General features: G+C 50.2%; 10 protein-coding genes across 10 annotated transcripts; 8 read left to right on the forward strand and 2 right to left on the reverse strand.

The window, feature by feature from the left end:
* Positions 1–223: 223 nt before the first annotated feature.
* VTN77DRAFT_8016 (uncharacterized protein) lies at positions 224–1,971 on the forward strand (the record flags this gene model as incomplete). Its single annotated transcript, XM_069424468.1, has 6 exons — positions 224–373; positions 425–550; positions 617–694; positions 755–1,324; positions 1,391–1,515; positions 1,581–1,971. 6 exons carry the CDS (start codon positions 224–226, stop codon positions 1,969–1,971), a joined length of 1,440 nt encoding a protein of 479 aa, XP_069274886.1.
* Positions 1,972–3,000: 1,029 nt separating this feature from the next.
* On the forward strand, positions 3,001–3,277 carry VTN77DRAFT_8017 (uncharacterized protein; the record flags this gene model as incomplete). Its single annotated transcript, XM_069424469.1, has 2 exons — positions 3,001–3,144; positions 3,194–3,277. The coding sequence occupies 2 exons, from the start codon at positions 3,001–3,003 to the stop codon at positions 3,275–3,277; spliced, it is 228 nt and encodes a 75-aa protein (XP_069274887.1).
* Positions 3,278–3,607: 330 nt separating this feature from the next.
* Positions 3,608–4,657, forward strand: VTN77DRAFT_8018 (uncharacterized protein; the record flags this gene model as incomplete). The annotated part of the gene is made up of 1 exon (XM_069424470.1): positions 3,608–4,657. The coding sequence occupies one exon, from the start codon at positions 3,608–3,610 to the stop codon at positions 4,655–4,657; it is 1,050 nt and encodes a 349-aa protein (XP_069274888.1).
* A 556-nt stretch (positions 4,658–5,213) lies between these two features.
* Positions 5,214–6,184, forward strand: VTN77DRAFT_8019 (uncharacterized protein; the record flags this gene model as incomplete). The annotated part of the gene is made up of 5 exons (XM_069424471.1): positions 5,214–5,421; positions 5,514–5,531; positions 5,707–5,773; positions 5,837–5,956; positions 6,019–6,184. The coding sequence occupies 5 exons, from the start codon at positions 5,214–5,216 to the stop codon at positions 6,182–6,184; spliced, it is 579 nt and encodes a 192-aa protein (XP_069274889.1).
* Positions 6,185–6,493: 309 nt separating this feature from the next.
* VTN77DRAFT_8020 (uncharacterized protein) lies at positions 6,494–7,339 on the reverse strand (the record flags this gene model as incomplete). The annotated part of the gene is made up of 1 exon (XM_069424473.1): positions 6,494–7,339. The coding sequence occupies one exon, from the start codon at positions 7,337–7,339 to the stop codon at positions 6,494–6,496; it is 846 nt and encodes a 281-aa protein (XP_069274890.1).
* Positions 7,340–11,053: 3,714 nt separating this feature from the next.
* Positions 11,054–11,548, forward strand: VTN77DRAFT_8021 (uncharacterized protein; the record flags this gene model as incomplete). Its single annotated transcript, XM_069424474.1, has 1 exon — positions 11,054–11,548. One exon carries the CDS (start codon positions 11,054–11,056, stop codon positions 11,546–11,548), a length of 495 nt encoding a protein of 164 aa, XP_069274891.1.
* Positions 11,549–13,064: 1,516 nt separating this feature from the next.
* Positions 13,065–15,714, forward strand: VTN77DRAFT_8022 (uncharacterized protein; the record flags this gene model as incomplete). Its single annotated transcript, XM_069424475.1, has 3 exons — positions 13,065–13,092; positions 13,154–15,477; positions 15,544–15,714. 3 exons carry the CDS (start codon positions 13,065–13,067, stop codon positions 15,712–15,714), a joined length of 2,523 nt encoding a protein of 840 aa, XP_069274892.1.
* A 2,710-nt stretch (positions 15,715–18,424) lies between these two features.
* On the reverse strand, positions 18,425–19,416 carry VTN77DRAFT_8023 (uncharacterized protein; the record flags this gene model as incomplete). Its single annotated transcript, XM_069424476.1, has 2 exons — positions 18,425–19,079; positions 19,136–19,416. The coding sequence occupies 2 exons, from the start codon at positions 19,414–19,416 to the stop codon at positions 18,425–18,427; spliced, it is 936 nt and encodes a 311-aa protein (XP_069274893.1).
* Positions 19,417–20,173: 757 nt separating this feature from the next.
* Positions 20,174–22,021, forward strand: VTN77DRAFT_8024 (uncharacterized protein; the record flags this gene model as incomplete). The annotated part of the gene is made up of 4 exons (XM_069424477.1): positions 20,174–20,233; positions 20,320–20,898; positions 20,955–21,098; positions 21,152–22,021. The coding sequence occupies 4 exons, from the start codon at positions 20,174–20,176 to the stop codon at positions 22,019–22,021; spliced, it is 1,653 nt and encodes a 550-aa protein (XP_069274894.1).
* A 1,030-nt stretch (positions 22,022–23,051) lies between these two features.
* Positions 23,052–24,101, forward strand: VTN77DRAFT_8025 (uncharacterized protein; the record flags this gene model as incomplete). Its single annotated transcript, XM_069424478.1, has 1 exon — positions 23,052–24,101. The coding sequence occupies one exon, from the start codon at positions 23,052–23,054 to the stop codon at positions 24,099–24,101; it is 1,050 nt and encodes a 349-aa protein (XP_069274895.1).
* Between the last annotated feature and the right edge of the window lie 991 nt (positions 24,102–25,092).

Genomic DNA, 25,092 nt, shown 5'->3' on the forward strand with positions numbered 1-25,092 from the left:
AAGAAGCAGGTAGAGAGGTGATTGTGAAGCATTGCTGGCAAGGAATGGAGCGAAGGAAACTGCCGGGATGGAATCTGGGTCGTTTGGAAAAACAGGTCATGTGATTGGCTGAGCGACCATCCGAACAATTTGACTTCCGAACTTCACTTCCCAACTCACTTCTCGCCAGCCGCCTCTCCTCCCCCATTATCTTCTCCCCCAACCCAGCTCAATCCCTTAAATCATGGCGTCCCGACGGCTAGCTTTCAACCTGAACCAGGCCCTGCGCAGTCGTGCGGCCCTGAAGGCTGTTCAGCCCGTGAAACGGGGCTTCGCCTCGCCAGTTACGCTGCCGACCCGGACTCAGACTACCACCCTGTCCAATGGCTTGACGGTACGAACCTTCGACTGCAGCAATTGCATTGATGTATGCTGATGGCTTCAGATCGCGACCGAGCACTCTCCATGGGCGCAAACCAGCACGGTGGGAGTCTTCATTGACGCCGGATCGAGGGCTGAAACGGACAAGACCAACGGAACTGCGCACTTCCTTGAGCACCTGGCCTTCAAGGTTCGTGTTGAGACGCATAAAAGAGGAGGAAAAAGCATTCTGGGCTTGATGCTGATGCCATTTTAGGGCACTAACAAGAGGTCTCAACATCAATTGGAACTCGAGATCGAGAACATGGGTGGACACCTGAATGCCTACACATCGGTACGCCATTGTGGAGTGGCTTGCGGATACGAGATTGTCGCGTGCTAATTGGATTGATAGAGGGAAAACACTGTCTACTACGCGAAGTCCTTCAACGCCGACGTTCCGAAGACCGTCGACATTCTGGCTGACATCCTTCAAAACTCGAAGCTCGAACCCGCTGCCATCGAGAGGGAGCGAGATGTGATCCTGCGCGAGCAGGAGGAGGTTGACAAGCAGCTCGAGGAAGTCGTCTTTGACCACCTTCACGCTACCGCCTTCCAGGGCCAGCCCCTTGGCCGCACCATCCTCGGACCCAAGGAGAACATCCAGAGCATCCAGCGCGAGGACCTGGTCAACTACATCAAGACCAACTACACTGCTGATCGCATGGTTCTGGTCGGTGCCGGTGGCGTCACTCACGAGCAGCTCGTCAAGCTGGCTGAGGAGCACTTCAGCAACCTGCCCAGGCAGCCCACTACCTCCGCTGCTTCCGCGCTTGTCGCCGAGCAGAAGCGCAAGCCAGACTTTATTGGATCCGAGGTTAGAATCCGCGACGACACCCTGCCAACGGCCCACATTGCTCTTGCTGTGGAAGGTGTTAGCTGGAAGGATGACGACTACTTTGTCGCCTTGGTGACGCAAGCCATCGTACGTTCCCCCCAAATAAGCATAAGATGAGATGATGTTCTTTAAGGACTAATATCTTATCTACAGGTGGGCAACTGGGATCGCACCCTGGGCAACTCTTCTTACCAGGGCAACAAGCTGAGCAGCTTTATCGCCCACCACGAGCTGGCCAACAGCTTCATGAGCTTTTCCACCAGCTACAGCGACACTGGGTGAGTACTTTTGCATGCGTTTGCTTTGTCTTGCAAGCGGGGCCGACTGACATTTCACGCTATAGTCTGTGGGGTATCTACCTGGTCAGCGAGAACAAGACCAACCTCGATGACCTCGTCCACTTCACGCTCCGCGAATGGTCTCGCCTTTCGGTTAACGTGACTCAGGCAGAGGTTGAGCGTGCCAAGGCTCAGCTGAAGGCTTCCATTCTCCTCTCCCTCGATGGAACTACCGCGGTTGCCGAGGACATCGGGCGCCAGATCATCACCACTGGTCGCCGCCTGAGTGCCGAAGACATCGAGCGGGCTATTGGAAAGATCACCGAGAAGGACGTGATGGACTTTGCCCAACGGAAACTGTGGGACCAGGACGTTGCCATCAGTGCTGTTGGCAGCATCGAGGGCTTGCTGGACTACCAGCGCATCCGCAATGACATGAGCCGCAACACTCTATAAGAGGTTAGACCTTGACCTCCACGTTGCTTGTGTCGGCGGCTACCATTTGGATTCATTTATTCTGGCGAGTGCGTGATAGATAGAAGATGTGGTAGTAGTAGTAGCGCCCGTTTCCTTTGTATTGTACAGTATATGACTGTCCGACTGACATACTACCTCACAAAAGACAATTTCAATTTCCTTTGTTTGAGCAAGCCTCTTAGGTGTTATACTTACACTCTGCATTCGTCACCTCGATATATTAGGTGGATACTTAAATAGGTACCTCCTAGGTAATGGGTCAGCATCCCAGAATAGGATAAGTCTCCGCCGGGTAAAATCATGTCTTGTCTATTGTCCAGTTTCTTCAGTCTGCATCTATGCGAATATTAATAGTTTGGTAAAGAGAGTGAAAAAAAATTGCTTGAATTAGTAAGCGTAGCTTCAATTTTCGGATAAGGATTGAGGATTGAGGCAATTAAGCAGTAACGATCAGTAATTAAAAAAAATAATAATATCCCATTCTTGATTAATAATTAATAATAATCCCGATGAAGAAAGTTGCCTCGGTATCAGTGCTAGTTTAGGTAATAGGTATGAACTGCGATGTCGGTGACGTCAGCATAACTTCGACATACAGTACAATTATGATCTAATCTGCTAGTTAGTAATTGGGTTGCAACAGTCTTTTGTTTTCGAAACGGTATGTACATATGTTGCTAATTGAATTGATTTGATTTTTAGCTATGAAAGATGATATTTGTCCTGTAGTGTATGTTAAGAAAATGCCTGGGGAAGGGCTATACGGTGTGGTTGTCGGTGGAGCAACGGTTTCGCTTTGATCGCTTTGACCGAAAGGAAAAGGAAAAAGCAAAAAAAAAAAAAGAAAAGTCTCCGTAATCGCGGGCATATTTCCAAGCTTGAGATCTATCCGCATCGGCCCCTCCCTCCAATGGCAGAGTTCACTAAGTATAAGCCAGTCTTGTGTTTGAATTCTATCCTGAGTGGCTGGCTGAGGAGAAATTTTAATGAATTTCATTCATTCATGGAATGCGCCACATCATTCAATGTTTGTTTGTGTGTGAACTTGGTGATTGCGCAACATCTACGCCAGATCCGGATCTAACTACCAGGTATGTACGGGAGTACCGAGTACACTCCGTACATGTACCTTACCTGGTCGGTTTAAAGTGGGTACGTCATGCTTTTCTTACGCATTTCCGTCCCAATCTCAGAATGGCAGATGCCCCGTTGTTCCAGAATCCTCCGAGACGGCGAGACGGCTCCTCTCGGAGACATCTACTACAAGCAGTTTAATTGGAGATAGAATCGTCCAAGATGATTCGTGACGTCTAGGTAACCAGCCACCCCTCTGGAGGGCCCCAGTCACGAGAATATTCGAAACAGCAATTGCTCCTGGGTTAGGGCAGGCTGTCGATGGGTACGTACCGTCTTGCTTTATAATCGATCCGACTAGAGAAGAATAATACGTGCGTAACGGTGCACCCCCTCTTTTTTCGTGTAGTGCTTACTATATATTCCTCAGTCCGTTGCTCTACAGCCTTTGCCTGACGTCAATTCCTCTGTATCCGAACCTTCTCTCGACAGCTTTCCCGGCCCACCGCTTTTTGTCGAGATTGTTGCTGTCCAAAACAAGATGCCAGGAAACAAGGCTCTCATTTTCAAGCAGATCCCTCATGGCCTGCCGGTTGCCGGTCAGGACCTCACCGTCGAGCCAGTCTCTTATGACGCCAGTGCGCCCGCTCCCGAGAATGGCGTCTTGCTGCAGTCGCTCTATGCCAGTTTCGACCCGTACCTGCGCGGCCGCATGCGCCCAGCCCAAGTCAAGTCTTACGCTCCTCCCCTGGAGCTGGGCAAGCCCGTCGAGAACAGAATCATTGCCAAGGTCCTCAAGTCTGACAACAAGAAGTTCAAGGAGGGCGATGTCGTGATCGGGATGCTTCCGATCCAGGAGTACATTGCGCTGACGAGCATCGAGATCGATGCTCGAGGCATCCAGCACCTCCAGAATCCTCTGGGCATCGAAGACATTCGAGTGTTCCTGGGTGCGCTGGGCATGCCGGGATTGACGGCCTACTCCTCCCTCTACGAGATTGGTAAGCCCAAGAAGGGTGAGACCATCTTCGTGTCCGCTGCCAGCGGTGCGGTTGGTCAGCTGGTCGGCCAACTCGCCAAGCACGAGGGACTCAAGGTGATTGGTAGCGTCGGGTCGGATGAGAAGCTGGAGTTCATCATCAAGGAGCTGGGCTTCGACGGTGGATTCAACTACAAGAAGGAGAAGCCGGCGGACGCTCTGAAGCGCCTGGCCCCGGAGGGACTGGATATCTACTACGAGAACGTAGGCGGCGAGCACCTCGAGGCGGCTCTGGACGCGATGAAGAACTTTGGCCGCGTGGTCATGTGCGGTCTGATTTCCAACTACAACACGCCTGTCGAGCAGCACTACCCGATTCGCAACTACAGCCACATCTTGACGAAGCGGCTGACCGTGCGCGGTTTCATCGTGTACGACCCGGGCATGGGCGACAAGTACGACAAGGAACACCAGGAGCGTGTGCAGAGGTGGATCAAGGACGGCACCTTCAAGGCTGTTACGTGGGAGACGCAGGGCATCGACCACGCTCCGGAGGGCCTGCTCGCCCTGTTCCACGGACGCAACTTTGGCAAGGCTGTTCTCAAGTTCTAAGCATGACAACTGTCATCTGGAATGCAGCAGCTGGTTCAGTTGGTTCTCTATGGGCATTGCCAGGATGAGTACAGTTTCAAATTGCCTTTGACGTTGGCTTGCGCTCAGTCGGCTTTTCTTATGAACTGTTCGTCTCAATTTTGTATGTACTGTAGAAATAAATGCATGTCACGAATAGGATTGAAGAGTTTGAGAAGAGAGTAGATTTGCGTTGGCTAGAATCGCCTGCTCAATCCATTGCATGTGTACTGCAACTCGGCTATATGAACTGGCTATTCACTATTGGCTGTGTTTGCTGCCGGGCTTTTTCGGTTGGACTCACGAGCACAGCCAATCACATGATCCGCAATAGGATGACCGCATTCCGATTCGCCTTCCCGAGGAACTCATCAACTTCACCTTCCATCCGCGACCTTGCGGCCGACGACACTCAATTGCAGTCAACGTCGACCATTATCTTAAACAAGCCACGCCCGACTCTCTTGCTTTGCTTGGGAGACGTCGACTCGCTAGAGCAACGATTGGATTGTCATACAAGAAAGCAACAAGCGACATCATGGCCGCGCTCATCCGCCCCTCTTCCGCCTCGGTCCTGCGGCAGTTCACCCAGGTCCCTGCGACCCGCACGGTCTTTTATTCCACCAAGGCGTCTCCTCTCGCGGCGACCGTTGTGCGACCGGTTCAGAAGAAGGAGGGCTCTGTGTCTTCGCAGATCGCTGCCTTCCATGCCTCCGGCAAGAAGGAGATCTTGAAGCCGCTGCCACGTGAGTGCACCATAGCATCCAAATCTTGTGATTTTTGCCGATCAGGTCGAATTGATTGCGTTTGATGAGTATGCTGACAAGGTTTATTACAGAGGTTGTTCACGGAACGAGTACGTATTAGATATTCTTTGCCCAAGTGACTTCTCCGTTCCTCCGTTCGCCCACCCTAGAGATGGTTGTGCGGTCACTTTTTCGGGTGATGCCGTTGAGAAACAGAGAAACAGCGATATTATATGGACATGAATGCGTGCAAAATACGATTGGTCTGCTGACGGCTGTGATTAGCAAACGATGCTGCTCCGATCCCACCGCACTCGCCGACGCACGGTAGCTACCACTGGACTTTCGAGAGGTACACTTGACAGTCGATATCGAGATTCTATGACAACAAGCTAATCATTCTATGATAATTCAGACTGGTTGCAGCTAGCTTGATACCCCTGACCGTTGCTCCTTTCGCCGCTGGCTCTCTGAGCCCGGTCACGGACTCTATCCTCTGCGCGGCTCTCGTTATCCACTCTCACATTGGATTCCAGTAAGTCTTTCTCTTTTTGATCTCTGTGACTCTTCTCAATGCTTACCATATCGCCTATCCAGAGCCCTCATCATCGACTACCTCCCGGCAAGGCGTGTGCCCAAGACCCGAGCCCTCTTCAAGTGGGGTCTCCGTGCTGCTACGCTGACTGTGGCCGTGGGATTGTATGAGTTCGAGACGAACGACGTTGGTCTGACGGAGGCTATCAAGAGGATCTGGAAGGCATAAATTTTCTATCTGTTACAATCACACTTTGTCTGCACCTCTTTTCCTTTGTTTTCCACCTGCCATTGTACATGTTTGTTCTGCAGGCTTGTGCGCCTAGGTCTAGAGGCGTGTTTGTTGCCCCTTGAACTATATAGGAAAAATATATGTACGGAAGTTCTTTTTCTTCCATCTATTATCGGTAAAACTCTTGAAAACACATGTCTTTTACGAATATCCTCAACGCCAGGAAAGATCCCAAGAGAATCCAACGAGCCCACTCAATGTGGGATGCTATAGACGAATGCCATGGAAAGTACATAAAGAGGTATTTCAGTCGTCATCATCGTCATCACCAAGGGAACCATCCTCCCCATCTTCTGGCAATTTGTCCTCATCGTCTGCCTTGGCCATGACCTTCTCGATCAGTTTCAGCGTCGTCTTCAAGGGCAACCCGATCACGTTGTCGTAGCTCCCGTTGATCTTATCGATGAGGATGGAGCCCAGCCCCTGCAAGCCATAGCCCCCGGCTTTGTCGGCCCCTTCTCTCGTTCGCACATAGGCCAGGATCAATTCATCCGTCACTTCGCTGTCGAACTGCACCTCCGTCTCCTCGACGGCGGTCTCCATCGCGTAGCCGGGCTGCCGCGCACTCGCCAGCGGCACCATGGCCACGACAGCCGTGTACACCTTGTGGATGCGCGCATCACGCAGGTCCTTGAGCATGGTGATATGCTGAGCCTCCGACCGCGGCTTCTCCAGGATGATGCCCGTCGTGGGCTCGACGACGATTGTGTCCGCCGCCAGGATCAGCCCCGGCTCGCCTTTCTCCTCGTTGACGATCTCCTGCCGGTACACGGACTGCGCCTTTTTCGTCGCCGTCGCCAGGACGTACTCGAACGGCGCCATGGACCTGGGGAAATCTTCGGGCTCTGTCGACGGGATGATCTCGATGTTTGGCAGCCCCAGGAGCGACATGATTTGTCTCCGCCGCGGCGATGCCGAGGCTAGAATGACTCGTTTCGATCGCAGGCTTTGCAGCACGGGCAGGCTGAGAGGTGGTGGACGGGGTAAGGAGGGACGAGCAGGAGCAGTAGCAGCTTCGTAGGAAGGAGGATCCACGGAGATGTCGATATCGGTCTTGCTGCTGTTGAGCAGCGATTCTTTGGAGTCAGACATTATTTATTTATTTATTCTTTTCGATCAACAATTCAGACGGGCAGAGTTGCAATTCTTCGAACAGTTCCGAAATAGTAAAATTTATCCAGCAAAATTACTTTATGAACAGAAGTCAAAGTCAGCAGAAAATTAAAAAAAGAGGGGTAAGAGTGAGTCAAAGCTCGTACTTTGATCTCCGTAACGTAAGTTGATACAAGAGGCGGTGGGTGCCGGCAGAATCTAAGGAGTTGTTGTGACATGTGGGGACTGCTTACGCCCAGCTGGTGTGCGACTAGCTTCCATCTCTAGTGACTACATTGAAGAAGTCTTTATCAACAAGAAACGATCAACAAGAAACTATTTCTTTTGACAAAATTAGAATTTGTGAGAGCCTACCATACACAAGATTCTAGTTCTTTATTTGGATGATTATTATTTCAAGTGTCAGTCATCTCGTCGACTTTCCTCTTCCCCGTTCCACTTGATGACTCGCTGGCGTTGTCGCTGCCACTGCCATGCCACTCGCTGATCTCCCACTCGATGGTGGTTGATCGGTCGTTACTCACGCCAATTCCTCGCCTTTTCCTCATGATGCGACCCAACTTGCTGCCCTCGATCATTTCCTCGAACCAGGGGATCCCCGCCAGCGTCCCTTCTCGGTAACGCTTCTTGAAAGATGGAGGAGAAGAAGAAGAAGAAGAAGCTACGGCAGGGCTAGACGAGGTGGCAGGAGAAGCAGGAGTAGCCGCAGTTGCTTCAGAGGCCGTTTCGGTGCCCGGCAGAGATCTGGCTTCCAGTGCATCCTCTGTCACATCTCGCGGCAGCAGCTCGAGGTCTTCCAACATCCTCAGGTCATCACTGAAGAGACTCCCCAGAGTCACCGACATGTAGTCCGCTTCTTCCCGGGGAGATTCGGTCCAGTAAGTCAGAGGGGTGCCGCAGAACCCGCAGAAATTGCGCTGGGAGTGAGGCGCATGGAGCGGGGTGAAAGTGCGGCGAATTGCGGCATGGGTCTCATCCGGATAGTATGAATAGGTTTGAGATCGGTACCAAGTTAAAGGTACTCGCAGCCATGCCGTCAGTGGAGCTCCCTGGAAGCGACCTGGATAGATCCGCCATCAGCTAGCTGGAACTATCAGGACAAGGGGAAAGACAACGCACGGTGATCTCTGCTGCTATCAAAGAACACCTCTGCTTGGTCTACGGAATCCTCAGGGATAACTATCATGTACTGGTTGCGGCCGCAGGAGCAGCCTCCCCGCAATGGCTGGCGGTTGCTCATAGTTGATAACGTACGCAGTAGTAATGGCAATTGCGCGAGTTTCTATATTATTTCCTCAGAATGAGGATGTCACAACAAATTGAGCGAGACCAACTATTGTAGATTAAAACTTGCCCTTTGGCAATTAGTGGAATTTTCTGGATGAAGAGAGATAAGAACATGAAGTCGATGGAATTGGAGTTGGGATGCATCATGCGCCCCGATGACGTTAATACGATCTGATGCCAAGACCGATACTCCGTATGCCGGGAGCTGACGAGTTGATCCTAACTTTGGAGCCTCCGCATCCGTTTTACAACTTTTCCATATTGTTCCCTCTTCCCAAATCCGTCAACCGTGGCTTCTTTTTGCATCTGACACTGCGTCAAGGCCGGAACTGGTCAGTCGGTTCACTCGTTTCAGACCGGTGAATACCCAGATACCCGTCTACACAGCGCGCCTTAACAACGAGTGTATTCCTGAGGCATATCCGAACCCCGCGTTTTCCCGCCCCGGCCATCCATCATCCCTATCTATCCAGACAACAACGACCTACACTACATCATGTCGTCTGTGAAATCCAATTCAATGTCCCCCGATCCTCGATCGTCTCCAATGACGTCGTCCAACGCTGCCAACAACGTAGATGAAGGCAACGGCAATCGCCGCCTCCGAGGGTCCGTCGCATCAACGGGATCGAATGCCACACCGGGACCATCATCCTCAGCGCGCGCATCATCAACATCCGGCGTTGACAAGGAGAAGCCACGCCTGACAGAGCAAGAGAAGAAGAACAACCACATCGCGTCGGAGCAGAAACGGCGAGCTGCCATTCGCGAGGGGTTCGATCGCCTCACCGAGCTGGTTCCCGGTCTGGAAGGCCAGGGACGTAGTGAAAGTCTGGTCCTGAAGAAGACGGTGGAGTTTATGCGGTTGAAACTGCAGGAGAGACGAGAGCTCATTGCGGAAATCGAAAGGATCGGGGGACGTGTGGATGACTCCTTCCGCACGTGATATCTGCACGTGAGGGTTTCGACGGCAACTTCCTATGAAGAGGTCGGACAGGTATCAGACGGGCGATATCTTGGCCTCTCAGAGCCACACGCAGACACAACCAGTCCGTGAGGAATACAGTCAACGGACTGGTACTGCAGCTTCGACAAGGACTCTCCCGCGACTCGTGCGGAAACAGGAGACAAGCCGGATGATCTTAAGGCCGCGTGACACCTGACAAATGATCAGCAGGCCAGACACCATCCAAGGAGCCGATCATCAGAAATGCTGGCTGCAATCACGTCTGATACATTACAGCCAGCATGCTTCCTCCCGCCCGCCTTGAATATCTCATTGACAAGATTGCAACTGACACAGACGTGTGATGAATACATCCGGGCCAATACTTTGGCTGCTGTGGTGTCTTTCTGGCTGGCCTGCTAAAGAAAGAGTACGGAGTACAATTGGCCACTGATCTACACTGAGATCGAATCTGTGTACACAATACATGTGGACAACATCATCTCCTTGGAGATGGGAGAGAGGAGGATTCTGGGATTCTGTTCGTGAAACGGATACGTATACTCATGCATGACGGTGCAGCAGCGTGAGTAGATTATGGACTTGTATGAAATAGCTTGATTTGAAGTATCGTGGATGCAATATCATCAATAGCAGATAACTTTCTTTTTTTCGCTTCTCCCAACTGCTAAACTGTTATTACCCCTGTAAACCTATCTTAATACTACCCCGCATTATTAATTTAGTCTATCAGCTCCTTGGTGAAATATATTAATATCCATTGGGCTAGACTTGCAACGTTTCGTCCGCGACTCCGCGACTGACTCACGGCGATCGACATCCATCACTACCCCAGACTACTTTAGCCTCTTTTTTCCAATAATTAGGCAGGCTAGGTACCTAGTCAGGTAGGTAGCTAACGTTACATATGCAATTAACTTTAAGTAAGGATCTGTTATCGACCTACCTAAGTATCTTGTAACCTACATGTGTGTGGCATATAGACCGGCCAACCAACTTCCAAGGTTCTTCTGCGCCAGCAGTACGGAGTAATAGTTTAGCCTAAGATAGATAGATAGATAGATAGACATGGATCCATGCGCGCATGCATGGTATGGTATGGGGTAAAGTCGAAGGTGATGTGAGGGGGAAGAGTGTGGAGGAGCGAGTTTCGTTTTAGTCCGGTGCTGTCTGTTGTTTCATCAGGTATATCCATTTCCCTTGCTCAAATTTCCCGTCATAGCCGGTGTTGAAGCACTTATGGAGGAATGTATTTAATGGAGGGCTGTAGTTCCAGTCCATCCTGTTTATTCTTACGTTTCAATTCTTTTCTATTCAAGTTATTACTATCTATACCAAGCTCAACTCCATACGAGTTGATAACCCGAGTCTACAAGCGTAGTCTTTCTCTGGAATCCTTCCTACGAGCAGATTGATATCTGATTTCATCTCATCTCATCATGAAACCCCTCCAAGCCTTACTCACCACCACCACCGCCGCCATCTTCCTATCGCTCACCGGCGGTGCTCTGGCGCAACAATCCCCCTTCAAAGCAACCTTCACCCAATACGGCACGGGCGACCAAAACGGCTCCCCCAACTGCGCCACGACCATCAACGCCTGCGGCAACCCGGAAGTCTACGCAGGCAAGTACACAGCCGCCATCAGCCAGAAGCAATTCGGCGTCGGCCCGGGCCAAGGCGCGGGTCCAGCGTGCGGCACATGCTACGAGTTGACCATCCTGACGGACCTAAGCGGGAACCCCGTTGAGCAGAAGACCATCACCGTGACGATCAATAATCTCTGCCCTATCGATGGCAATCCCATCTGCAACGTCCCCAATCAGTATGGGGGACAGGCGAATTTCGATCTGTGTATTGATTCGGGGGCCGCGGCGGCGTTTTTTACGACTTCGGGAGCGGGGATTGGGACGGCGCAGGAGGTTTCGTGTTGATGAACAGGACAAAAAAGGTCGTTCTGAGAAGGGAATCAAGAATGGACTGGTCTGGCAGAGGGGGTGATAGGGGAATGTATATAGTGGTTTGAGGCCGGATTTCAATAGGGTACATAATCTGTCAGAAAGAGGGATATATGTCAGTTCGCATGTATGCATATTTGATAGCAGAAAAGCTCGAGTCGTATCGATATGGAGAACTCTCTTTTTGTCTCTCTTTACAGCTGTCTATCCTTTCTCTGCTGGACTAGTCAGTAATTTGTAGTACTTCGTTTGACGGAGTCAACGACTTCACTCATTCATCAGACAAGCCATGCAGAAGCTACTGTGCCTGGAATGGGAAACATAGTAGACGAGTTGACGCTAAGTTTAGATGCATCTTTCTCATAGTCGTTGACTAATTATGCACCCTGTCATCTCGTGGGAATTCTCGTATTCATTTAATCGGAGAGCAGTCACATCAAGTTCTGCTCTCGATTTCGAAACGCTTCGAGACTATGACAGCTGTGAACAGAATCCGAAGAATCCTGCTCGAATGTGCCAGGTCTTGTCCCGACTTAAACAAAACAGACAGAATGTAGTTGGGGGAGGTTCAAGGGTTGTCATCTCCTGCTTAGCTTTGATATTGGCAGTCTTGTGGCGTGAACAACTAATATATCTGTTCAAAGATAGACGAATGCTTGCCCTGTCGATACTTATAAGTTTGGAGAACTTCAAGAGTTGTTATATCCTTACTTCAGACGAATAGGCTGGCAGAGTCAAATATTAGTATAAACAATTTTCTTGTAATCGCCGGCAAACCTTTCATCATCCAGAGAAGCATAATTGCTGCTGTCTCAGAACAATCTGCTGTGTCCTAACTGCAATATGTTAGATATCTCTATATTCCTGTCAAGACAGCCATAACGTACCAAAACGTGCAGTCCTTGTAAGCCCCAATGCAGGATTCTGACCAACATCTCTTGTCGTGAAAGACCCTTTCAAGTATACCACTTGTAGCAGTCAGATTCACATCATAGAATAGGCATCGACGACATAATCACTGTCTATAGTCACCGAGAACCTCAGGGAATGCCATCGCCGAGACGACACGATAGCCTCTTTGGAGCCCTACTTCCCACGATGAGCTCACACACAAATTCCCAAATTGTCAAAATCTTCAAATCTCCAAACCTCAGTCATCCTTCTTGCTGTCTTACTGTTGATATCCATCACACATTCACACATCTTTGTTGATGTTGAACTTCATCCCCTGAATGAACCTGGATCAAGCCTTTGTCAGAACCCTCATGGTTTTGTGAACACTCCTACACATCTCTAAAGGCAGTTTCTGCTTTGGGGTGTGAGCTGTGAGACTCACAGAGTCATAGACACAGAGACATCCTCTCTCCACACGTCCAGCACAGAGTTGTCACGGTTGAAGACGTGTCTGATCAGGAGATCACTGCTTGAGAGCTGTCTATTTGTTTGAAACCCGTAGAGTGGCATGAGAAGCATCAATAGGCTGCCAGACAAGATGGCGTCAGTCAAGGATACATCCAAAGGTCAGTGAGCCCCATCCCAAGGTCTCCACTGAATTCTCTCTGATAGGTTGACATCTGACAGTCGATTCCTCCACAGAGAGAAAGCAGGATCTCCTGGTCAAACCCCGTAAAGATGACGCAAAGTCCAAGATCCCACGAAGGCCTGGTCACAAGAAGGCGGCTTCTACTGGGAGCAATAATAGCCCTATAGCACAGTCGTCAGCAGCTTCAAGTCCTCTCAAGAGCTCGCTACCTCTTCCAGTTCGTGCCAACCATGGCCTGACTCCTAAGAGACAGAGCATGGTGTCTCATAGGCTGTCGTCAGATGTGTCAAAGGATCCTGTTCCGGAGAACGAGGATGCAGTCCCGACTACGCCAGTTAGGCCTGACAATACCAAGGATGAGAACGAGCAAAATGAGAATGAGAAAGACGACACCAAGAACTGTACTGACGAAGATTCGTGGCCGGAAGATACGGACCCGAGATTTCTGGCGGAAATTGCAGAGTATCGCCGTCGAGGACCAGTATACACCGGGGAATACCGCGTCAAACGCCTCTCGAGAGCTCGACCGAACCATGGACCAACCCTTTTTATTGCTCCGTCAGCAGAGAGACTGATTATGGGGACAGATGACAAGAGTGATGTGTCCTCATCTGTCTCTGTTGGCCCAAAGCTAGAGGATCAGACTGTTAGTGATGCAGGTGCAGAGGAATCTCGCGTATTTGACGAGCAGACCGCCACGAGAGATGATGAATGGCCATCTCGAAAAGAGTCCTTGCCCTCTTACGTAACGGACGATACTGCTGTGAGCGGAGACAATGAAGAGACGATGGAAACGACGTTATTCTTCGATGAATGGTCGCTGTACGGAGACCCCCTCGAAGTTGGAGAATCCGTTGAAGAACCTCGCGAGGGAGAAGATAAAGGCAAGGGCCGTAAAGAGGTTTCAACCTATATCAAGTCACAATATCAAGGTCCTGTTGCCAGAGACGACGGCTGGCCAGTCCGCATAGACTCCTTGCCCAATTTCCAAAAGTTCAGTGAAGGACAGGGTCTTGGAGAGGAGGTTCTGGCCGATATCAAGTCACAGTTCCAGGGTCCTGTCACCAGAAACGATGGTTGGCCCGTCCGCATAGACTCCTTGCCCAGTTTTCAAAAATTGAGTGAAGGACACAGAGACGAGAGCCTTGTTGAACAGGTTTCGACCGATATCAAGTCACAGTTCCAGGGTCCAGCCATCACAGGCTGGCCAGTCAGGAAAGATTCCTTGCTCAACTTTAGAGAAGCGAGTGAAGGACACACAAACGAGGACCCTAGTATTCAGATTTCGTCCAGTACTCTCCCTCACTCTCCGAGTTTGGACGACTCAGGCCGGCCAGACACGACGCAATCGACCCGCACGTCCAGAATCGGACCTAGCAGCCTGCCCAAACTGATTACATCTCACGCGTCTCCTTCTCCTCAGCCTAGTCGACTCCCAACGCGTACGCCATCCAAGTTTTATGCCAATCTCCATCGCAACCTCACCCCATCTGCTTCAACCAACATCAGCAGTCCTACCCCATCTTCTTCACGCATGGCCCGGTTGGGTCGTGTCATCTCTCAATCTGCCTCTTTTGACCGTTTCTCCACAGCCAGATCGAAGAACAGTCCTTCACTTCCCAAATCCTCCACTGCGCCAAGCGTGAACAGACCATCTGTTTCTTCAATCCCTAAACGCGTCAACGCTTCTCTGAACAAACGCACCGTTGAAGAGACCAGAAGACATACAACAACCTCTACAATGAAGTTTCCTACCTCAAAGACATCACGCACCTTGGAAGGTGTTCGTGGACTGCTCAGCAAATCGAAGATGGACAAAAACGAGGTTCAGCCTGCGGACAAGAAGAAAACATCCACCGTTTCCAACAAAAAGACGTCTCCTCAGACTCCAAAGACTCCAAAGACTCCAAAATCGTCTCAAGTCAAACAGCGTGGAACCGCATCTGCATCTGCTCCAGCCTCCGCATCGACTCCTCCTCAATCCGCTTCTTCTGGTTCTCGTTCTCGCACGCAGGGCTGGTCCTTCGCCAGACCCACGTATTCCACCCTCCAGAGAGCGGCAGCCAGCAGACAACAGGCGGCTGTCGGCCCTCAAGGGACGGATAATTCCGTTCCCACTGGCCCGGTCAAGTCACCAGAGGGCCTCTGGAATACCCTGGTGGAGAACTCGCCGCGGAGGGAGATCTCAATCTCCGACTCGGTGCCTTTGGATTGCGATCCAAAGGAGGATCCCTCCCTCCCGCCTGTCCCTGAGCCGGCAGTCTCTGACCGCCACATCGAGGCGGTCAGAGACTACATCAAGAGGCTCAGGGACATGGCGTCGGAGGGAGGGGATCCTGAGGAGATGGCCGAGAGGATCTCGGTGAGTTCCCCTCTTCCCCAAACCTCCCTCTTCCACAACACAACGCTAATATAGATATATCCACAGGCATCGAACTTCCTGGAGCGCGGGGTAGAGGCCCTGCTGGAACTGCAGAGGGGGATAGCCGACGCCCAGCGTCGTGCTACCCTCCTCCAGTTCCAGCAGGTGGTCGCGAGGAGGGCGCTGTTCCGGCGCTTCAGAGAAGTGCGGGCAGAGTTGGATATTGATGAAGACTAAGTGGCCTTCATCAATATCCAACTCTGCCGGCTTCTCTGGGGCTGGGCGAGGGTTGGAGCTGGGAGTTGGGTTTTTTTTGGGGGGTTTTTTTTGAGTACTTTCTTTTTTTTCTTCCTGTATTTTTCCTTTTCTCTTTCCTTGTTTTTATTTGTTTTTCTTTTTATTTTTTTGTATGATTATTTTTTTCTTCCTGTATTTTTTCTTTTTTCTCTTTTTTTCTTTTTCTTTTTATTTTTTATTGAAAAAAAATATGTATGTGTGATGTATAACGCCATCAGGCGTCTATCTTATGAACTCCTGTACATAGTGACGAGCGACGAGCGACGAGAGACGAGAGACAACACTACAGAAAAGCAACAAAATAACAACAAAAAAAAGGGGAAATTTTTTTTCGAGTGAACTGATACTTCTTTCTCTGTCTCCATGTTTTAAGAATGAATCGATGAGCAGGACAGGACAGGATATAAGCGTGGGTCGGGTCCTGTATCAAGGTGTATCGAGGCACCTTGTGATGGGACTGAGGGAAGAATCTTCCTTTCGTTACCACATTCTGAAAATTATAATGTCGTTTATCAAGGAGACTAACTAGGCTGGACAAGTAGACAGGTTATGTAGATATGAAGGTAGGTACCTTTCCTACCTCCTTCAGCTTGTATGGCTGTTCAAAATCCTGTCCTGGTTATTTATGGGCTGAACATGACAGTCGCTTTTGAAGCTTCAAGCATGCTGCGATGTAACATGGTAGACATCTCAGCAGGGATAGGGTTAAAGATAAAGGTCAAGACCTCCAGTGTATGGCCTTTGTCTATTGAAAAAGGTATCATATATTTTGTTCTTTATGTTCCAACCCAGCCAGGTATCTGTCCGTTTCTGCGTTCACATCGTTCACATTTTATGTGTGTTTTTTGTGTATTCTTGACAATGAACAAGTGCAGAAGAACCACAGTATGCATCACCAGGTGTCTGGTACAGTCAGGCAGGCCTGCTCCTATGATGCATGACCACATACCTACCTAGATAATCCATCCGGAATAATCCGTCAAGATAGCAGAAGTAAATCCAATATCCCTTTCCGGTAATGGGGTATCATGCGAGCAGAATGTCAACAACAACACCTCCCCAAATATCAACAACAAGACACGGTCCATAAATCATCCGAAACAAAAACAAGACATTAGTCTGTCTTTCCCCTTCTGAACATATCTTTCTCTCTTTCTTGTATGCAAGCAACGAATCCATCTATCCATCTATCAAATGGTCATGGGGGAAATGCATGTCGACAGTTAAAATTCCTCTTTTATCCTCTTGAAGATTCCTCGCGACATAACTCATCGTTGATATTACCTTCTGTCTTGTCCCAACCATATCGCATTATCGATATCCAAAATTGTGGTATGCAAAAAGAGAATCGTTATTCATCCATCCGCATGGAAAAGATGACCAAAAGCCGTAAGAACCAGAAAGCGAAGGTATGCCCTGTCTTCCTTCATCACTGTCTCGTCTTCGTTTGCGCTTTGCACTTTAGGTCTGGTCTGAATCTCCTCGCTGACTTGCTGTCTTCGGTATATGTCAGCGTGACGCAGCGACTGCTTCCGCCAAAGTAGCTGGCATACCACGAAGCAAGAAGCCTCCCCATTTGCCCGCCATCGAGGTTGAGGATACGGATTGTCTTCCACCGCAACAGGAACAGGAACAGCAGCAAACCCCGATTCATGATCCTGCTCCTACTCGTGATCCTGGCTTGTGGCCTCAACCTGTTTGGTTCTGGGACCCCAATCTCACTGCCCGCAGTACCAGAGGCAACGCCAGTAACTCGACCGGCTCTGACGCGTTCCTGTTCCATCATTCTCCTTACGGCCAGCAACAGCAGCAGAGCGGCACTGCAGGCACTCCTGTTTATGCAGGTTGGTACCTCGAAAATCCGTATGCGATCGCTGCTTCGTCCTATGTCCCTCCGCCCATGGCCGCAGGTATGACGTACCCAAAGACGGACGCGGCATTTCTGGAAGAGCTTCGCTTCCCAGGATATCAGCAGGTGAGTAGCTACGATGACTTCCTCCCTCGTGACTAGCTCTTTGATCCTAACAATCGTGCTCAAGTCGTACCTGCCCCCGCAGTATGATCCCAGCGAGGATGAGTTTGTCGAAGACCATGCGACAGCGACGAAAGTTTATAGAAAGAAACGTAAAGGAAAGGCCCGATGGGTGAGACGGCGTAATGAACCTTCTCAGCTTCGTCCTGAGGCTCCTGAATTCGTTCCAAATGACAGTTTCACCTCTTTCAATGAGGATACCTGCTCTGATCCTTGTCATGAGCCTCAACCTGGTCAGAGACAGAGGTCCGCTACGGTCTGACAAATATCTCATCGCCAGATATAACATCACTGCAGATTCGACATCTTTGCTCGGGGGAAGGAGTTTGTGGAAATTGGAAGAAAGGAACAGAAAGTTTTTACAGGGTATCAAGATCATTCATTGTAAAGTAGATATTATATGGAGGAAATGAAGAAATGAAATGTCTATCTCATCATACATAATCATGGGTATATTCTAATAGGAAAAGAAAATCATAATAAATATCCAAAACTGAAACGACCATGAATTCAACAGCGAACTGTTTCGTAGAGACGACCGCCAAGTGTAGAGTGTCAACACAGGCAGAATTTGAGTAAGTCTCAGGCCGTTAGTCATAAGGATGCTCAAGTGAATGCTCATTGACGTCTGGCGTTGATCTCGTCGATCACCATCCCAACAAGCTGGGTAATAGGACCACCTTGTCGTCTTCGTCTCTGTCTTCTCTCCGGGTTCGGCATGTTTGGAACATTTTGGCCTTGGTATTTCCCTGGCGCATCTTGAGGATGCTGGTTGCGCTCACCCGACTGGATTGATGGCTGGAGTCCGACATCCGCCACGCTTGGTCGTACAGACAGGGTCAAACCGATTCCCAGACAAATGAGGACGATGAGAATTTCTTCCAAGACATCCATGACAAGGGTGATGGTGACATTCCCAGTGACCATGTTGAAGGACGGGTTCTGGGCGAAAGCTACCAGCAGGGAGTAGATGAGACGCACGAGAAGTAGGGGAATCGAGAGTCCGACAGCCAGAAGCAAGCGGTGCTCTCCCTCCTCGATGTTATGATAGCGAGATCCGACCAGCAGCAGCAAGATGCACAATCCCACCCATGCAACGACAAAAACGATCACGCCGATCTTCGTCTTGACGTTGAGCAGGCCTTGCGTGGGATCTGAACTCTGCGTCTGACCAATGATACTCAGGATCAAGCCAACCAAAGTGATCAGGCCGCCGAATCTGAAAAGAATCGGATTGATGGGGTTCCCGGTCTTCCGCTTAATAGAGTCATTCCTAATGGGGGTTTTGTGGTCAGATATTTTCGTTGTTGTCGTACTTCAGGCACTTACACTCGAGACAGGAGGCCGATACAGCCCAAGGTCAAGGGCGACAACCCGATCGAATTGCACACCGCCCACGTAATATACAGATTGATTGAACGCGGGTTGCTGATGGTGGCCAGATAACAGCATGAACCGATCACGCGGAGCAGGGAGAATATCACGAAGAAAATCCACCCCGAACTTCTCCCGAATCCATGGCGGAAGGCCATCCACAGGGCCATGAAAAAGGTTGGAATGTATACGATGAGCTCCAAGATGGAGAGGCCCTGCCGATAGCTAACAGCCATGATGGCGACTGAAAACTGCGGACAATCGCCAGCAAAGAAACCAAAAAACGCTTTCTGGATTCGAGTGGTTATTTCTGAATTTCAGCTTCACAGATATTGAACTGGCTATGAGAATGGAGGGAGCGACATCTATTATTTATCCTTCTGACAAAGTTTGATGGTCACCATGAGGGGTGAAGCACGTAGGCGACACCAATCTCATTTTGGGAGGCATCGCGAATGTGGACGAGGCAGTGCACAACCAGATAAAAGAAAAGCCTCAACTTTGTTAGAGATACGTGTGGGTTTATAGTTGATGGTTCTGGTCGTTTGTTGTTCGAAATGGAACTGACTAACCTTGGAAAGATCTAGGTTCCTACTAGGTTAGGAAGGTGAGGGCCTCGCAGTGCATCCTGAATCCGGTTAGAGAGATCGTCAGTGACAGGTGACGCTCGCTTAGCACGGCCCAATAGCGATCACTTCTGAGCGACTAAGATGGCCGGGCAGATCTCTGGGCCAGAGTGGCTTGCTGAGATTTCCTGCCGAATCGCCGATAATTATTACCTAGGTATCGATTGATTGTTATTGGATGAAATGCGTCTTCTGATGATACGCGGCTCTGATGCCTCAGCCACCGCCCGCCCCCCACACGGTGTTCACTGCGCGGCCTTCTTCTCCTTCATACAACGGACACCCCCTTGCGCGTACGTATCAGAGCATGATTGACATTAATTGTAATCGAGCTCAGTAGTAAAAGTATCGAACTTTGCTGCTCGTGATGGTGTACTGTGGCAAGCCAAGCGCAGGCTGCGGTACATGCCGCGCGAGAAAGGTCAAGGTACGTACGTCTCAGAGAATAATAACGCGCACTATATATATGTGGCCTACCCTCCCCAGTCGGCCGTTACTGATTTCGGTATGCAGTGCGATCTAGCCAGACCTGCTTGTTTCCGGTGTAGAAAAGCCAATCGAACCTGTCCCGGGTACCGAGATCAGCTTTCACTCTGGTTTCGAGATGAAAGCCAATCTGTTGTGCAGAAGGCAAAGGCAGCTGTCCCAGGCTCACGGCAAACAGGATCCAATGCAGGCAATCCGGGGACGATGATAGCCAAGACAGCTGTCAGATCAGATAAGGCGCCAAATCTCCAGAAGCCAGTTGATCACTCACTGCCGGCGTCCCCATTTGCAGTGGATCCTAAATTTCAAGCAACGTGCTTCTTTTTCAGCACCTATTCTTGGTTGAATACTTCTTGCTTGTCCAAACACGATGCAGATTGTGCTCTGGTGCCTACGGCCCCGCTTGGCGAGAGGGCCTTGATGGCTAGTATCGCATCAGTGGGCATGGCCAATCTTGCAAGTCTCCAAAATTCACCGTCATTACGACTATCTGCAAGGCGCGAGTATGTTGCGGCTTTAAAATTGACCAACGCAGCTCTTTGCGATCCCGTCCAGGCTAAGGAGGATACGACGCTCACCGCAATTATCTGCTTATCATTATTTGAAGTAAGTGGCAGTTTAGTTCCCTGCTCATAGAAATCAAGGCTAATTAGGTCCATAAGATCATCACCTGTGAAAGGCCGGAGTCGATAAATTCCTGGGTAGAACACGCCAACGGTGCTATGGCGCTTCTGGAACTTCGTGGAGCAGGACAGCTTAGTCGCGAATGTGGACTTCAAATGTTCAATGCCCTGAGAAACGAGATTGTATGCGTTATTTTCCTTTTGACCAGTCGTGGATCTAGCTGATGTCCCTGCAGCTCATCGGTTGTATGCAGAGAAGAACGAACATTCCTCCTTCGCTGATTGAGTTGTCTAAGCAAGTGGCTGCTGCTGCTTCGCAGATGTCCCCTGTTGCAGTTTGCGCAGATCGGCTGACACAAGTCATTGCCAAGTTGTGCAACCTCCGGGTCGATATACATAACCAGGTCATCGTGGACAGCGCGGAGATACTATCTATCGCCTTTGCGATAGACTCGGAACTCGAGGCATTTGTTAGCGACTTGCCTCCGAACTTCTCGTACACGATCGGCACCCGGATCGACGGTAGGCCATTCCGGGTCAGCGAGCATTATGATCTTTCTCCCTACAATGGGTACTTTCACATCTATGAGTCCCTCTGGATGTGCAACATTTGGAACAATTACCGTTCTTCTCGGATCCTCGTCAATGAGCTCATCCTCGCTGGACTACGATCACTGGCCGCCCGGGCTGTGCCAGTCTCAAAGTCCAGTGTTTTCAGGGATCAATGTCGCAGTATCCGTGACTTGGTGCGACAGTTAGCGGCTGATATCTGCTGTACTGTCCCCTATCTATTTGGAGTCGTCGATAGCGAGAAAGAAGAAGTGCAAAATGCATCGATAATCAAAAGCACCGCTGGCGGGTTTACTCTGCTTTTTCCGCTCTACGTGGCTGCATCTGTTGACGGATACTTAAGCCCCACGTATACATGGGTCGTTAATTGCTTCACCATCATCGCGCGGGCAGTGGGGATCGATACAGCATTAACCCTCATCTCCATGCTGCCAAGGGAACCAGGTATAGTGAACTGGATCGACAGGATGGACTGTGAGGAGCTTCAGGGCAGGAGTCTCATTAACGTGGAGTTGAGTGACGGGATTATGGTATAACACGTTCACACACGTGTTCTTGCAATTGGTTCATTTAGCGGTTGAGGTTCTGTGTACGGCGTTTCGGTTGCCCGAGAGAGGCTATCTTTGGAATTTCTGGAATATACACCGGATAGTGCTGGAGGACCGCATGATGGCTGAGGGCATGCATCTGACTGTATCACGACGGATTCTGATTGATCTGTATGACCTTGCGTTACCCCAACCATGGTTCTAGAAGCTTAAGGCAGATTTGATGAAGATACCACGTAGGTAATTGAAATTCAATTTGAGTTGTACATACGATGGCGAAGCGCAGGACACGTGGGCCAAATTCCCTTGGAGAGGGTTGATGGACCCGATGTAAAGTTTCATCCAAACCTTGCATATGGCCCCATTACTGGGGTCCTGAGACGAGCCTCGTTATCCGGTTCGATCTTCCGGGGCGAGACCGCGTGATATTGAGATTTGAGTTAAGAATGTGGGGAGTAGGGCGGGCATTAAGGCTGACGAGGCAACAGTCAAGTGGGCTATGCTACAGAGTATGCGCGCGGACTTGGATCACCGGGGTCTGTGCCCCTTCAAGACGCATGCAGATTGGAGGCATTTGCACAGCCTCAACATGAGGGTTGAAGTGAACTGGTAATCGGTCCTGAGATGCAAAAACTCAGTTGAACACTGAGGATCCAAAGCATACCTTGTACCATCCATTCATTATCAAAATGATGACAATTTTTGGCCCTCGTGTTGCAATATGCGTGTGGTCTGCCTCGTCAGCATCGCCATGGACAATTCATTGCAGATCAAGAAATTCATGGCACAGCGAAATGCTGCCTCACATGTTGAACTTTTTTTTCTGCTGGATATAAAATTGTAGACAACTCCTTTCCAGGGACAGAGTCATCAAAGCAGACATCCACCTAGGTAGATTCCGGGCCTCTCACTGCAAGTGATTGATTCTTTGTTTCCTTGGTGCCGCCTACCGAGCAAACAGTCACCAGTGGACTTTCCCTGTTCAACTGCCAGTGTCACCAGGAAGTCAGCGTCATAAATGCCTTTCCTCTTCGGCAAGTCTACGAGCTCAGCGCCTGCTGATCTGAAAGACGATTCTTTCACACAAAAATACCTCTCCAAGGCACGATCAACCTCCTCACGATCCTCAAGGCGGGATCACACTATGGGTTCCTCTCAGTCGACCAAGCAGCGCCAAAACAACATGTATAAGCCGTATAACCCGTACCGTTCTCCCTCCGGAAACCCTTCGAATATGCCTAAACAGCGTGACGATGGGAACAGCGTCTGGAGCCCACCGCCATACACCCCATCCGCTCCCAAGGAGACGACCACTGTGGCTACTCCAGCGCGCAACAGTGGCGATTCAGCATACGCATTTCTCAGAGAATTCGACACGATCTTCGTGGTCGATGACAGCTCGAGTATGCGGGGACAGCGTTGGAAAGAGGCTGAAGAGGCGATCGCTGCCATCACACCTATCTGCACTCAGCATGACCCCGATGGGATCGATATCTACTTCTTGAACCACCGGGACACAGGCATCGACGCTGTCTCCGGGGCCTACACCAACATCACTACGGCAGAGGCAGTGCAAGAAATCTTCAAAAGTGTCAGTCCTGCCGGCGCAACGCCCTTTGGAAATCGACTCTATCAGATTTTGAATCCATACCTGAGGCGTGTCGAAGCCATGGCAGCCGCCACGGACGAAGACGGTAATCTCCTGAACCCTGCTCTCTTTGTCCGTCCTCTCAACATCATCGCCATCACCGATGGAGCCTTCACGGATGACGCGGAGAGCGTCATTGTGCGGGTGGCCAGGCGACTTGACAGCGACAAGTGCAAAGCGCTGCCTTGGCAGGTTGGGATCCAATTCTTCCAAGTCGGCGACGATCTCGAAGCACGCAAACACCTCGAGGAGCTGGATGATGAGCTGTCAGACAAGGTGCGGAACGAGCATATCCGGGATATTGTCGATACCGTTCCCTGGAGAGGAGAGAGTGGCCAAACCCTGAGCGGAGATGGAATCCTGAAGGTCGTCCTTGGTGCGGTCAATAAGAAATACGATCGACGGAGCGCGTTTGCCTGATGTCATCGCGACGAGATCTTCGGATAGATACACCTTTCCCCTTTTTCTTTCTTCTCTCAATGGCAGCCGGCGTGACACTATGGTATCTGTGAGGGCGGCTCCTTTATTTGTATGTGTCTTGCTTTTCTGCACTAGATTTCTTTAGATTATATGCCTGTAATGAGACTGCCAATTTCATTGCCTCGAAATTACTTAACGACCATCCACCACACACACAAAAAGCGCATTTTCTTGCAATTACAACATTTATGGGAGGCCACCATTAATATAATTTCCTCCAAAAACTTGTTCGATTCCGAATAGTAAATAATATTGGACTCGACTGATGATGCAGATTATTGTTGAGGTCGCTTAGAACCGAAGTCGGGAGTAATTCCGATCAAGTTGAGGTCCCTAGTTCGAATCTAGTTAACAGCCTAATTACCCCAACAGATGATAATCAATCAAAATCATTCGTGGATGGATCCATCCAGCAAGGCTGGGATCATGAACGCAGTAGGGGGAGATGGGCGTCGAGTTTGAGGTCTGGCCCCCTTTCAAGGAGCAGAAGGTTGTCTGTTGGATTTTCGATATCCATGCCTCTGCAGGAGGCTGTACCTGATAATAACACTCCGTAATGCTGTCCGAGACTTGCATAGTGCATCGCAGTCTGTCTCAGAGTGAGTCTCTTGTTGGATCAGCTGCCGTGTTGCCGGGCCCGGCGCGTTGTTTGCAAGAGGGACCTTCAGGAAGTTCAGGCCTTTCCGGTTCCTTGCAGTGGCCGCGCCGCTAAGGCCTAGCAGCTCCAGTTCTCAGGGCCCTCAACACGCTGATTCGACCAGCCTACCCCAAACTATCGTGAGCTATTATGATCGGTCCCATTGCCATGCGACGACTCCTGCAGCTCCAAGCGCCGTGTTACCCAGGGCCCAATAACATGGACCGGACAATAATCGCTCGTGGAGTTCTGATGACGATCACAGTTCCCCGCGGGTTGGCCTTTCCATTCTTC

Source organism: Rasamsonia byssochlamydoides (assembly GCF_041956645.1).
Source record: "Rasamsonia byssochlamydoides strain NRRL 3658 unplaced genomic scaffold VTN77scaffold_68, whole genome shotgun sequence".
Taxonomy (NCBI): domain Eukaryota; kingdom Fungi; phylum Ascomycota; class Eurotiomycetes; order Eurotiales; family Trichocomaceae; genus Rasamsonia; species Rasamsonia byssochlamydoides.